The sequence below is a fragment of the Hemiscyllium ocellatum genome, chromosome 34 (assembly GCF_020745735.1).
Source record: "Hemiscyllium ocellatum isolate sHemOce1 chromosome 34, sHemOce1.pat.X.cur, whole genome shotgun sequence".
Taxonomy (NCBI): domain Eukaryota; kingdom Metazoa; phylum Chordata; class Chondrichthyes; order Orectolobiformes; family Hemiscylliidae; genus Hemiscyllium; species Hemiscyllium ocellatum.
Genome location: NC_083434.1, coordinates 40,185,918 through 40,201,012, shown reverse-complemented (window position 1 = coordinate 40,201,012; position 15,095 = coordinate 40,185,918). Strand labels below are relative to the sequence as shown.

General features: G+C 40.3%; 1 protein-coding gene across 2 annotated transcripts in view; it reads right to left on the bottom strand.

Moving 5' to 3' along the window:
* mrpl3 (mitochondrial ribosomal protein L3) overlaps window positions 1-15,095 on the bottom strand; it is a 52,726-nt gene that overhangs the window by 28,800 nt on the left and 8,831 nt on the right. For both annotated transcript variants that reach the window (XM_060849997.1, XM_060849998.1), the window contains exons 5-6: window positions 7,592-7,691; window positions 1,947-2,007 (exon numbers count right to left, since the gene is read on the bottom strand). In XM_060849997.1, coding sequence (XP_060705980.1) covers window positions 1,947-2,007; window positions 7,592-7,691 — 161 coding nt within the window. The remainder of the gene's footprint in view (window positions 1-1,946; window positions 2,008-7,591; window positions 7,692-15,095) is intronic.

Here is a 15,095-nt window from a genome sequence, read left to right as displayed (position 1 = left end):
GAACTCTCAAAGTCTCATGGATCGCCACTGTAAAAATCTTCAGTCATTTGGCTCACTCCACATGATATCAAGAAACAGCTGGAGGCAGGGGATACTGCAAAGGCTATGGGCCCCAGCAACATTCTGGCAATAGTACTGAAAACTGGTGCTCCAGAACTTGCCATTCCCTTAATCAAGCTTTTCCAGCACAGGATGTGGAAAATTGCCCAGTACATCTGTATGTAAAAAGCAGGACAAATCCAATCTGGCTAATTATCACCCCATCAGTCTACTCTTGATCATCAATAAAGTAAAGGTAGGTTTCACCAGCAGTGCTATCAAGCAGCACCTGCTCACTGATGGAGTTTGGGCTCCATCGGGACCACTCAGACTTACTTCAAAACAAGGAGAGAAGTGCTGAATTCTAGAGGTGAAGGGAGAATGACAACCCCCGACATCAGGCAATATTCAAAAGTGTGGCATCAATGAGCCCTAGCAAAACTGGAATCAATGGGTATTATGCGGCATACTGCTGCTGGTTGGAATCATACCTGGCATGTAGAAAGATGGTCATAGCTGCTGAAGTTTAGTCATCCCAACTCTAGGACATCTCTGCAGGAATTGCTACTGTCCTAGGCTCAATGATCTTCAGCTGCTTCCCTCAAAGTCATGTTCACCAATAATTGCATAAATGTTCAGCAACATTCACAACTCAAATACTAAAGCAGTCCATGTCCAAATGCAATGTGATATGGACAACATCCAGACTTGGGCTGACAAGCTGCTAGTAACATTCACACAAGACAAATGACAGGTAATGACCATCTCCAAATACGACAGAATGTAACCACTGCACTTGACATTCAATGGCATTACCATCACTGAATCCCCCACTAGCAATATCCTTGGAGTTACCATTGACCAAAAACTCAATTGGACTTGCCACCTAAACCCAGTGGCTACACAGCAGGTCACAGGCTAGGAACACCACAGCAAGAAACTCACCTCCCGAATCCCCAAAACGTGTCCACAGTTTACAAGGATCAAGAGTGTGGTGCTGGGAAAGCACAGCAGGTCAGGTAGCATCCGAGGAGCAGGAGAATTGACGTTTCGGGCGTAAGCCCTTCATCAGGAATGATTACAAGGGACAAGTAAAGAGTGTGATGGAATGCTCCCCAATTTCATGGAGGGGTGCAGCTCCCAACAATACTGAAGAAACTTGACACCATCCAAGACAAACTGCCAGCCCTATTGGTACCACACTCACAAGCATCCACTTCCTCCACCACCAATGCGTACTATTTTCAGATAGCACTTTCCAAACCCATGATCACATCCATCTAAAAGGACAAGGGTAGCAGATACATGGGAACACAATCACCTGAAAGTTCCCCTCCAAGCCAATCATCATCCGGACTTGGAAATATATTACCGTTCCTTCAACGTTGCTGGATCAGAATCCTGGAATTCCCTTTCTGATGACACTGTGGAGCTACCTACAGCACATTGTCTGTAATGGTTCGAGAAGGCAGCTCACTACCACCCTCAAGAGCAATTAAGGACAGGTAATAAAAGCTGGTCAGCCAACGATGCCCACGTCCCATGAGTGAATTGAAACAAAAATTCCAACTTCTGCCTTTTTCTCCAGTTCAGCCAAATATAAAATATGGAACATAAGAAACAGGAGCAGGGGGGAGGGGGGTGGGAGGCATTCAGCCCCTCAAACCTATCCTTACATTCCAAAAAGATCAAGGCTGATCTGCTCCAGGAATCAACACCTCTTTTGTGCCAACTCATCATAGTCCTCACGATTTCCAAGCTCTATCCACCTCCTCTTTAAATGCTTTCAGTGATCCGGCCCCCACAACTCCCTCCAGTCGAGAATCCCAGACTGTCCTCTGGGAGAAGAAATTCCTTTGCATCACAGTCTTAAATGAGTGCCCTCCTTGTTCTAATGAAGGACTTACGTTTTTGCTGTGACATCCACGTACTGTCCTGGCCGGAAATGAGCAGCATACAATGGAGTACCTGGAATAAAATTTAAATACTAATTAAATCCATCCAATCATAAGACCATATGACATAGGAGTGGAAGGAAGGCCATTCAGCCCATCAAGTCCACTCCGCCATTCGATCATGGCTGCTGGGCATTTCAACGCCACTTACCTGCATTCTCCCCATAGCCCTTAATTCCTGGTGACATCAAGAATTTATCAATCTCTGCCTTGAAGACATTTAGCGTCCCGGCCTCCACTGCACTCTACGGCAATGAATTCCACAGGCCCACCACTCTCTGGCTGAAGAAATGTCTCCGCATTTCTGTTCTGAATTTACCCCCTCTAATTCTAAGGCTGTGTCCACGGGTCCTAGTCTCCTCACCTAACGGAAACAATTTCCTCGTGTCCACCTTTTCCAAGTTTTCATAAATGATGCAAACAAAGTTTTGATTACATAAAAGGATTAAAACAGAGTTTGGAATTATTTACAGTGCACATTACACTGAAATATTCTCTAGTTTCTGTCCTTAAGTTTCAGCAATCCAATGCCTTTGTAGCCACAGCATAATTAAAACAGAGGCACAGAGGCTAAGTAGAGACAAACTACTGCATTGGCCTACATCAGCTAGTTCCACACAGAGTATAATCAAACCCGAAAGCTAACAACCAATACTGTTGTGCTTTAGCAGCACAATACCAGTGAATCCATATTGGAAAATTAAGCTTGACATCTTTTAAACTGAGTAGGAGAACCAGCACCTCATTGTCTAAGTTCTATTCCTTTGTTTAAACAAAGGCAGATAAACTCACTAGACTTGAAACTGATTGATAACAGAAATGGCACACAAGAGGAGATGCTGCAAGATTTAAATGAATGATTACAACCCCTGCCTTTTACTCCCATTTACTAGGTTATGTGGCTCTCACATGCCAGGTGTTAAATTGGTACATAACTAGGCAACAAAATGCCAAGGAAACTGAGCAAGTGATTCTGAGCCAATGTCTTCACATAAGCAGTTTTTGACAACAACCTGAAGGCTGATAATCTATTGTATTCTTTCATGGCTTACACCAACAATTAACTTTCACCTTCACATTGGAGGGGATTGCCTACCTGGTACTGGCTCAGTTCATTCAATTAATAATCTGAGCACAGAAAGTTAACAGAGCTCAGTAGAGTACACGATGGGTAGGTCGATGCATAGGGCCACCATACATTTATGCTACTGTGAACAGAAAGGTGGAAATTCCTTTGCAAACAGGGAAGCTGAGGGATGAAAGAGTTCGCTGTAATGGATAATGAGAGAACACTTCAACTTGTGAGGAAGAACAAATTACAGGCCTTACGAAGTGGTGATAATGACTATATAGACATTATGAAACCTTGATGAGTATTTAAAAGGTTATGATGGTAGATTTAGAGGATAGAGATAGAAGCAGGCTTGGATGGAAAACACTGGCACGGTCTGGTTGGGCTAAATGACCCGTTTCACAGCTGTATATTCTCCACAACTCTAACAGCTGTAGGGAAAGAAGGGATGCAGTTGGTCACAATATCCAAGGAGGACCCTTGGTTTGTACACTAAGTGGTTCACCCACTTAGACTAGGACAACTGCAAACAAAGATAGGAAAAGGCAAACCTACAGCAATAATCCTTGACAACTGTAATCCAGTAATTGCTGAAAACATTTGTGCAAACATTGTATTTAGACAGTGTGGACCAGGTTTTACTCAGCACAGCTTTAGGATAGATTATAAAGGAGGTTGATGTTAATATTTCTGTTTCATCTTTGTTTCTAGTTACCTTTGTATTTACTTAAAATTACACTTTTGTTTCAAAACTGATTTTACCATCAACTACACATTCATTCCTTCTTCCCAAACCAGCAAGCCTGAAGCTGAAGAAACCAAACAAAACCCAAAAGACTCAAATCTGTGATTATTTATTTGGAAGGTGCAACTGTAGCAATTTAGCTATTTTAAGAGGTTTTTGAGTGATGTTATACAAAAAACCTAATCAGAAATCATGTTGATTCTAACACCACGTTTGGAATGCTTCAAGCCACTTAAACCAGAGGGGTAGCAAATACTCTAATAGACACAACACCATGAGTCAAAAATGTCGTGCTGGAAAAGCACAGCAGGTCAGACAGCATCTGAGGAGCAGGAGAAATCGACGTTTCGGGCATAAGACTTTTATCAGGACAATACCTGATGAGAATGAATGATAGAAAATTGTCTGTTTCCTTCCCACTTTCCCTCCTCTTCTATTTGTTATTGTTGCATTGCTCCTTGGGGGTGGGGGGGGCGGTGGAAAAGAGAGAGGGGGGTAATGATTGTTAATTGTTGTAAATTTGTAACAGTGGTAATTTGGTGATGGTAAAAAAAAAACTCGGTGTGTTTAATTCCATCTCTGTACAATTAAAGAAAAATCAGTGTACTGATGAATCCAGATCTATTTAGTTTTATCGAACAGGATAACGTTTTTTAAAAAATTCCTATGAGTGAGTATTTGTTACTCCACTTCATATGCATAAAAACTACACTGGACTTGAAAAATTAATTTTCTTTTGTTCTCCACACACGCTGCCAGACCTGCTGAGATTCTCCAGCATCCACTGTGCTTGCCACAAAATACTCCTACTTCCATACTCCATTACTCTTGAAATAAATATTAAATTCGTATTCCGGATAATTAGCAAATCTGCATACTAACATTAATGCACCAGGTCACCCAGGTCCCTCTGAACCTCATTCTGGAACCTCTCTAAGTGATGAGCTCCTAAGTGGACAATTTCCCATATATCTGCCATCTTCCAATTTTTTTGTCTATTACAACCAAATTATATCCCTTTTCAGACTTGTGTTCTCTTCACAACTAGTGTTCCCAGTTGTCTTAGCACCATTAGCAATTTTAACAATCTTGCATTAAATCCTTTCATCTAGGCTGTGAATACAGACAATAAATTGTTGAGATCCCAACACAGACCCCTGCAGGTATTCCTTGCATTATAACTTGCCAAACTGACAATTTATGTCATCAGTTGCCTGAAAGCTAAGCAATCTTCGTCCCATGTTCACATATTACTCCAGACACCATGGGCTCATATTTTGTACAGTAATCTTCAACGCGGTATCTTGTTGAACACCTACTGAAAATCTAAGTACATCAAATGCACATGTTCTCCTTTATCTGAGTTGCTTGTTACTTCTTCAAATAACTCCAATAAATAAGTCCGTCAAAATTTCCTTTCAGAAAACCATGTTGGCCTGATTTTATTGAGGACTCTACTTAATAAAAGATTCCTGCATTAATGACAAATGTTAAGTGAATTTGCCTGATGTTTCATGCCGTCTCTTTTCTTAATGGGAGGAGTTACAATGGGCAGCACGGTGGCAGAGTGGTTAGCACTGCTGCCTCACAGCACCAGAGACCTGGGTTCAATTCCCACCTCAGGCAACTGTGTGTGTGGAGTTTGCACATTCTCCCTGTGTCTGTGTGGGTTTCCTCCAGGTGCTCTGGTTTCCTCCCACAGTCCAAAAAATATGCAGGTTAGGTGAATTGGCCTTGCTAAATTGCCCGTAGTGTTAGGTGAAGGGGTAAATGTAGGGGAATGGGCCTGGGTGGGTTGCTCTTCGGAGGGTCGGTGTGGACTTGTTGGGCTGAAGAGCCTGTTTCCACACTAAGTAATCTACTATTTTTCAATCTGATGGGACCTTTCTAGATGTTGAGAAATTACAGAAAACAGAAATCAATTCATCGACTCCCTCTGCATCCATTTAAGACCTGAAGATGAAGTCTGTTGCGATCTCATCAACATTTAATTCTCATCATTTTCACAGCCATTCCTGCTAATTGCTTTAAGATTCCCTGAGCCCCCTTTTGCCTTTTGATTTACAATTGCCAAGTTATTGTATGCATCCCCTACAGTGAAGATAGACAAGATATCTGTTCACTTCATCCATTTTTCCTCATTTCCCAATAGGACGAACACTCACTTCAGAGTGCTTTTCTTTTTCAATACCTCCAGAAACTCTTACAAGCCATTTTAAAATTTATAGCTAGCTTTCTTTTATACACTATTTCTCCCTCCTTATAATTATTTTTCAGTCATTCTTTGCTGATATATATCTATAGAAATTTCTGACTTGTGACTAATCTTTCAATTTGATACGATCGCTAACTTCCTTAGCCACAGACCATGCTTCCTTCGCCAGGAATCTATCTTCTTTCACTGGAAAGTAGCTTTGCCGAGTGTTCAAATATCTCCAAAAATGTCTGCTCCCAATATGACCATGAGCCTAATTTTCCAGTTCACTTAAGTCAGGAAATGCTGCCTGCCAGGATCATCTCCAAGTCATTGCAGTTCAATGATACGGAGTTCATGTTTCTCAACCCAAGGACATTAACTGGCCTTGGATTACACTGATGACCAGGAGTTCCCAGACCTGCAGCTGCCCTGCCATCATTAGTGTTTCATCAAATATCTTATGTTAGCTCATCGGAGGTGGGCAATGCTGGCTAGGCCAGCGTTTATTACCCAACTTTAGCTAACTAACCTGAAAGTGTTGCGATGAGCTGTTGCCTTTAATTGCTTGGGAGTCCAGGGACAGCTACAACGCTGTGAGGGTGAGACTTCTGAGACTATGACAGTGAACAGCAACAGTGAAGCAGTATCAATATATTTCCAATCACAACGTTGGCAGGCTTGGAGGGGAACTTGCAAGTGACGGTGTTCTCATGGTTTTTGCTGCTCGTCTTTTTCAGTGGTAACGGCACAACTTTGGAAGATGGTCTTGCAGGACCCTTGGTAAATTACTCGAGTAAAAAGTGAAGTCTGCAGATGCTGGAGATCAGAGCTGAAAATGTGTTGCTGGTTAAAGCACAGCAGGTTAGGCAGCATCCAAGGAACAGGAAATTCAACGTTTCGGGCCAGAGCCCTTCATCAGGCATTCCTGATGAAGGGCTCTGGCCCGAAACGTCGAATTTCCTGTTCCTTGGATGCTGCCTAACCTGCTGTGCTTTAACCAGCAACACATTTTCAGCCTTGGTAAAATTACTGCAGTGCATCTTGTAGATGGTACACACTGCTGCCACTCACTGTACACCAGTGATGAATGCTGAATGTGAATGGGTTGCCAATCAAACTGGTTGCATTGCCCTGGATGGCACCAGATTTCCTCAGTGATATGGAGCTGGAGCTGCACCTATCCAGACAAGTGAGGAGTATTCCATCATTCGCCTATGTTTTGTACATGGTGCACAAAGACTAGGGAGTCAGGAGGTAAGTTACTTATCTCAAGAATTCCCAGTCTCTGACCTGCTGCTATTTATATGGCTGGTCCAGTTTAGTTTCTGGTCAATGATAACCCCCAGGATATTCATTATGGAAAGGTTTAGTAATGGCAATTCAACATCTCTGGTCTGACTCGTGCACATAGAATAAATGTTCCATTTATCCAAACTGAATTGCCCTAGTTAAGATAACTGGGAACAGTTCACCCACCCAGTTCCCAGGGAAGTTCCGTCTCCACGCCCAAGGGCTCATGCCGTTGGTAAGTTATTCTGAGTTAAGCGAAAAACACACAAGAAAAGATCTGTATGAAACATTACCTGGTTTAATAATAGCATTTTCAGACACCCTGAAAACTGAGATTTTCTGTTTCGGGGGTATCCCAGCTAGCCTGTACTTTTCCATAACAAACTCCGGTTTCTGCAAAGAAAATAAAAAAATCTCTTAAATAAATGCACAATTTAACAACATTTATATGGTGGCTTTAAAGAAAATAACCCAAAAAATGTTATCGGAATGAGACCAAAATCTTTGCACCAGGTCACATTAGGAAATAGAGCCAATGACCAATGGTTTGCTCAGAGGTAAATTTTAACTGAGCATCTTAATGGAGGAAAAGCAGCAAGAGATTTGGAAAGGTTCAGGGAGGGAATTCCAGCTGTAGGTAGCTAAAGACAATCACAATAGCGGAGCAGTTAAAAGTGGGGCGTGCAAGAGGCCAGGGTTACAGGATTACACAGAGCTCAGGGAGTGGTGACACTGGTTGAGATCAGAGGTGAGGACCTGGAGGATATAAAAACAAAAGTAGGGGCCTTAAAATTCAAAAGCTGACAAAACTCAGGTCTGGTAGTATCTGTGCAGAGAAAGATGAGTTATGGTTTAGGGCTCAGTGACCTTTCTTCAGAACTGATTGCAGTCAGCAAAGGTTGGTGTATAAGCTGACGGTGGGGTGGGGAGAGGAGTAAACAGTAAGTGGAAATGGAGCGAGCCCAGGGAGAGAAAAGAAATACAATGAGGCAGACAATGGAATGGATAAAGCTCAGCCTGGGAGAATTGGTAATCACTGATCGTGACTATTAGTAGCTGACAACGGGTCGTTTGTGGTTGCAGTCCATGGAATGACAAGGCCTGGTGTAAGGAAATGGGAGATGATGCTCAGGCCTTAACATTGCTGAACTCAACACTGACTCTAGAAGGTCACAACGAGCACAAAAAAAATGAGAGAGAGAGAGGGGGGGAGAGAGAGAGAGAGAGAGAGAGAGGGAGAGAGAAAAAGAAAGAGAGAGAGAGAGAGAGAGAAAAAGAAAGAGAGAGAGAAAAAGAAAGAGAGAGAGAGAGAGAAAAAGAAAGAAAGAAAGAAAGAAAGAAAGAAAGAAAGAAAGAAAGAAAGAAAGAAAGAAAGAAAGAAAGAAAGAAAGAAAGAAAGAAAGAAAGAAAGAAAGAAAGAAAGAGAGAGAGAAAGAGAGAGAGCGCAAACACAACAGATGTATCTGGTGGAAGCTCGTTTTCGGTTCAGATACTGCATTCCATGAAGCAAATAATGGCTTGTACATAAGGCATTTTCTTTTGCACTTCACCAGTTCACTGTCAGACCGCAAGTCCAATAAAATTTTACATATTATAAGTAGTATTCTTCAGTATTATTTTGTTCATTAATAAATATGCTATAATTTGCATGAACTTGAATCATTCTTGCTGCACTGAAGTCCATGTTACAGTAAGTAACAAATAATCTTTTACACTGTAATGATTGAATTAACCTCAATTCCTGCTCAATCAGAATGGTTTCAGTATCATGCCCAAAACCAGACTACACTTCTTATTATGGTAACAGTTAAATCACTAATTATGTTTCCATCTGGTTTAGGAGCCAGGCAAAGTTTGGAATCTCAGGTACTTACTAACAGAATAAAGCCACAAGATTCCACAGCTTTGAAAGTAAAACCAAATAAACTTTACAAGATTACAAAAGTACAACAGTACTACAATATATACAATTATACTCAAACATCCAGAATTAATATTAATACTCTTTCCTGCAGCTAAAGAATGCATTCATGAATAATGATTACTGAGGTAAGAGACTGGAGTGCTGCTGTCAACCATGGAACTGTATCAAGCTGTGATGAAAGCACTTTTCATCCTGTGTTAAAGAGGAATATTTTCTTGTTTCAAATGGAGGCTATCTTTCCTTACTAAACTTCAAAATGGCAAACTGGATCTGATTGATTGATCTGGTAATTGCTCAGGCAAGGAAGCTCTGTTGAGAAGTTCAAAATGTACATTAAGTATTTGACAGGTGACAGACGTGTGTGTGTGTGTGTGTGTGTGTGTGTGTGTGTGTGTGTGAAGTTCCTCATTAGTATTCCACACATCAATTGTCACATAACATCTGAAATGTTGAATAAATGCTAGGAATTACATACAATTGAGTGTGTTTTCCTGTAATTTTTTTTAGTTTAATCAGAGTGATATTTGTGAGACCTTATAGTGGTTTATAAAATCATGAGGGACAACAATAGTGTAAATAGACAACGCCTTTTCTCTGGGTGGGGGAGTCAAAAAGTAGAGGGCATAGGTTTAACGTGAGGAAGAAAAGATTTAAAAAGTACTTCAGAGAAAACTTTTTCACACAGAGGGTGTTGCGTGTATGGAATGAGCTGCCAGAAGATGTAGTACAGTTACAATATTTAGAAGACATTTGGACAGTACATGAATAGGAACGGTTTAAGAGGGTTATGGGCCAAATGTAGGCAAATGGACTAGTTTAGTTTGGGAAAACTGGTCAGCATGGACGAGTTGGATCAAATGGCCTGTTTCCGTACTAAATGATTCTAAAACTCCCATTTTTCAAAACAGCGCCCTGGGATTATTTTCTGCATAAATAATAGGGCAGAAGGGGGCTCAGTCAAACATCTCTTCTGAATAATAGCATCTTCTCAGTGCTGCATTAGAATATCAGGCAAGATGTTTGTGCTCAGGTCACTGGCATAGGATTTGAGCTCAATCTTCTGGATCAGACAAGATTAGTCACAGCTGACACTGAAATACATGCAGCATAATTACTTCTAAAATATAACAAGTCTTCTTTATTTGTTCAGCCAATAATTTGCTGGATGTGCGAGCAAGAAAGAATTAAGATGCAGCAAAGCAATAGCTCAGGACCATCGCTCTCGAATTACCTTCAAGGCCTGTGTGGGCTAATGTTTATTGCATTCAAAATGCACATAAAATCTTTTGTGCAAGTTTGTAAGGATGCCAGAAAAATAAAGCTTGCATATTGTTCACTGCTAAATTAAAAAGGTCAAAATACTGTGACAGACTCAAATCCAAAACTGCCCTGAACCATTATGGAAAAACAAAATCAGGAAAAAAATGCCAAGCTGATGTCAAAAAGTGTTGACAATGAAAGGATTTCTTAGAATTGACCAATTCCTCTGAAAACGAGCTAAGATAGATGATAGAAGCACTGAAGGGCAGATTGTTTTGAATAGCAGTGGAGGAAACAAACCTGTCAGGGAAAAGGTATGATAAACCAATGAACAATCTTAGAGAAGACTGGGTGAATTCAAATATGAGGCAGTATCACTAGGTACAGCAGGACATAGGCTATAGAGTCACAGAGGTCTACAGCATGGAAAGAGGCCCTTCGGCCCAACTTGCCCACACTATCCAGTTTTCACGATTAATTTAGTCTATTTGCCTTCATACCTATCCCATCTGTGTACCTGTCCACATGTTTGTTAAATGACAAAATTGTATTCGCTTCCACCTCTACCTCTGGGAGCCCGATCCTGATACTCACGGCTCTGTGTGAAAAAATTGCACCTCCTTCTGGACTCTTTTGTATCTCTCTCCTCTCACCTTTAACATAAGCCCTCTAGTTTTAGACTCACCTACCATAAACGACGTCAGCTATCTACGAAATCTATGCCCCTCATGATTTTATATACCTATATAAGGTCACCCGTCAGTCTCCTACACTCCAGTGAAAAAAACAAATCGTAATCTATCCAACCTCTCCTTATAAAACAAATGCCTTAAGTAAACTGATCAGGAGCTATTTGTTTGGTGGACAATAAACTAGTGAGCAGCCACATATTTGACTACATTGCTGTATGTAAACATTTCTGTTACAAGCTGATCTTCATTGCCTGTCACCCGATAAGCAGTTCATACACATGGAAAAACTGAAGGTAAAAATTAAAAAAAATCAATCTTTGGTCAAATTTATTCACTACTGTGGTTTGTGCACACATACCTCGAGGCATGATTCCCCAGTCAGTGAAACTTGATATGGACTGCCAGAGAAAGCAGTCAGTGTTAGGGGTGTGCAGTTCCTAACCCTGACTGTTGTAACACATAACAGCATTATAGGAGTGAGGAAAAGTCTGCTGTTGAGAAGTTTGAATCATCTGCAGTGAAAAGGGACCACATTCAGGAGACAACTAAATCAATAGAAGCATCATCTTCAAGTTTTCACAGGAAAATATCCTGGCTCTAACGTCTGTCAGGAGCAAGTCAGTGTTCTGAAGGACACTCCCAATTCCCTGTTATAAATTCCTCTAGTTTAATATACTGTACCATAAAATCACGTCCTATAATTAGTTTTTGCACAAATCTCTAACCATAGGCATCCAAATTGATCTGCATTTCAAGGTCGATTGCTTTTAATGACTATATTTTACATGCTACTCTATTCAGTTACACCAGGTACTTGAAGCAGACAAATTTTTCAAAATAATAAAGTAATGCTCATACTATGACGGCTCAGTCAAAATAGGCACTCCATCATTCTAGAGAAAATGCATTTTGTAATTATTGCCCTTCTCAAAGGCTTTAGCATAAAGTCAAATTAAAACGAAACAGTTACAGGATATGAATAAATCATAGCAAAACAGAAGCAATATTTAAAACATTATACTGACAGCAGTTGTCAATTCACTACATCTTATTCAAGGCTTACTGTGGAGCTATTTCCATTAATGTGGCCCAGCCAGGCATTATTTTCAATCAATTACAGCTCATTTGGAAGCTATCTGTTCACATTGAGTCATTTGAGAAAATTGTAAAATTTCCTGTTCAATGAACTATTTTAAAAAGATGTTACATAATACTTACTAAAACATTTTCATTGCAATCTACAATAGGTATTCTATTAAAAATATATATTTAAGTAGCACAGAACTACAAAGAAATATGCAAAAACAGAACGCGCATTTCAATGTTCTGGTAAAAGTTAGTCTGACACAGCATGACGATGGCGTTTACACAAGCATGGCATGACTTTACTAAAACATTCCACCGTTTCAATACTTTAGGGAAATCTTCAGTATCATAGGTTAATGACATCAATTTTTCCCTCCCGAAACAAAAAAGGCAGATAAATTGGGAATATTTTTCTGCAAAAATCCACAATAGGTTTCGCTGGATCTGCACCCCAGTGCATTTGCTCACCCAGACACAAGACTCAGAATTTTTTTAAAAAATCCTCCCATTGTTTTTCTAATTTAAATTAATTTACAAAAGGCTCAAGGAGCTCTTTTATTGGTGTACACTTTGGCCTGCCCAACTTTCAATTATTCCCTGTGCTCAGGCACAGACCAGGCAAAATAGCCATTATTGTCTTAGATAAAAAGAAAAAGGCGAATCACAGAGTGGTAACAAAACATGATGTCAACTGATTGCATCTTAAGTTGCCTTTCTTTGTGACAAACCAATTACCTTCTTAATTGCAGCTATCGTATCTATCAATTGCAAACATGAAGAAATGGGCCCAAAGACTTTAGTCAATAACTAGTAAGCAGGTCCATTCATCAAAGCAGCCTAACTAGCTCGGCTGGTAGTGAGTGGGACTCTTAACCCGAGGATGTGGTCTCGTGTGATGACTGTATGGGTCAGCTCAATTGGCTAAGTGGCTACAATATAGTGCACAAATGATTCCAACAACACAGATTCAGATTCAATCTCTATCTTAGCTGTGATAATTCACAGAGACCCTGTCTCCTCACTTTGACCCTGCTTGAGATGGAGTGGTGCCCCTTAAGCTTTGTAACTAATTCTCTCTCTCAAATGGAGAGGTGTCTCTAGCCCCTCACAGACTACCAGCCTTTACCCATAGCCAAAATGTATATTCTAGCAGTGAATTATCCGTAAATATCCAAGTACAATTGCTGCAACCACTATAAATGACTTTTTTTTTAAAACCATCGCAAGAACCTATCATTGAACGCCTTCTCATTATCGGTCTGCACAGTAACATTACAAGCTATATGTATTGTTACCACCCAGCTCACTATCAGATTTTTCTTGACTTTGTGACTCTGTACTGTTAAGCCTCCTTGCTTAAGAGGAAAGTCACAGCCAAACATTAACATAACCACTACTCCCTGATTATCTCAAACCACATTTCCAATCCACAAATTTAATTCCCTGCATCAGATATTTGCTTCAACTTGACCAGGCAATGAAAGGAGGTCAGTAATCTGCAGTTATAATCTCCACAAAAGCTAGCAGACCTACTGAGTCTGACCAGCATTTTCCCATATCTGATGTGAAATTATTTTATCATTTTGCACCTAAATCCAAGCTTCAAAGATCAAAAACTAAATGAGAAACACTTATCTCTCCAACATCACCTGGCTCAACTTCTAACACCCGCTGTTGCTCAAACCTTCACTTCAAATTTTATTGCTTTTCAACTTCAATTTTCTATAGCCCTGTCTCATCACCTATAAAATCCAAAATGCACCGTCCAATACAAATTCACTCATCGCTATTGCCCTGACTGACCTCCACTCAATTTTATCCATGACTTCAAATCTAACAGCGTCGTCACAGCAAACCTGTGTCTGCTTCAGCCCTTCGACTCCAGCCTTGTATAAAAACACCTCTTCCTTCTGCCATCCTCAATTCCTGCATTAGGATTCACTGTCCATTCCTTTTTGGGTTTTACTTACTTTTCCCACCATTAACAACCCCTTCACTTTAAGTGCCTTTGACTTATTTTACAACTAGAAATAAATAAATAAATAAAAGCTTTATATACAAGTTTTCACTTTTTTTTAAATATAAAAGGTAATACTTCAATAAAGCAGCTTCTAACCAAGCACCTCCCATGAAAATTAGAAGCACAGGCTTGGAGCACAGAATATCATATTCTCAACTTCACTATGGGTGAATTAAAAAAAAACTTTAAACGTTATGAAGACCCAACATTTCAGGCCTCTCTTCCTTTCCCCACATGGTGATTTTCTTTTCTTTTGAATGTATTGTGATCAGCTTCTCCCTTACACTCAGATGACAAGGCTGGCTCCTTCTGGGAGTGTCACCTCTAACTGGCTTTTCTTTGCCGTTTACTGTAATAATTCATCACAATTGCTGGATTTTCTGGGTCAGAGCACTTGCATGAAATTGGGAGTGAGTATCTATGTCAAATGGTGAGCAAATTCAACAAGTTCACATTTTCAACACTTGTAGTTTTTGTGCAGATCACGTTGATCCCTGGATCATTTATCACCAATGAAGAACATGGATTTCTATTGCTCATTGCAAAATTTGTATCACTACATCCACAAAAACATGTCACACTGGAACACAAATTATTGTACAGAGATGCAACACTGAGCATGAAAACCTGTTGACAAGTTCAATACAGGAACTGCATGAGAATTATATAATGACAAGCACATCAGTAGGCCATTCGGCCTACAAAAGTGCTCCTCTGGGCGAGTATCCAATCAAAACCATTTCCTGGTCTTCTGTCAGAATCACACACGCTTTTCTTTCAAGCATGGAGTGTAGGAGGCTGAAGGGTAGCCTAAT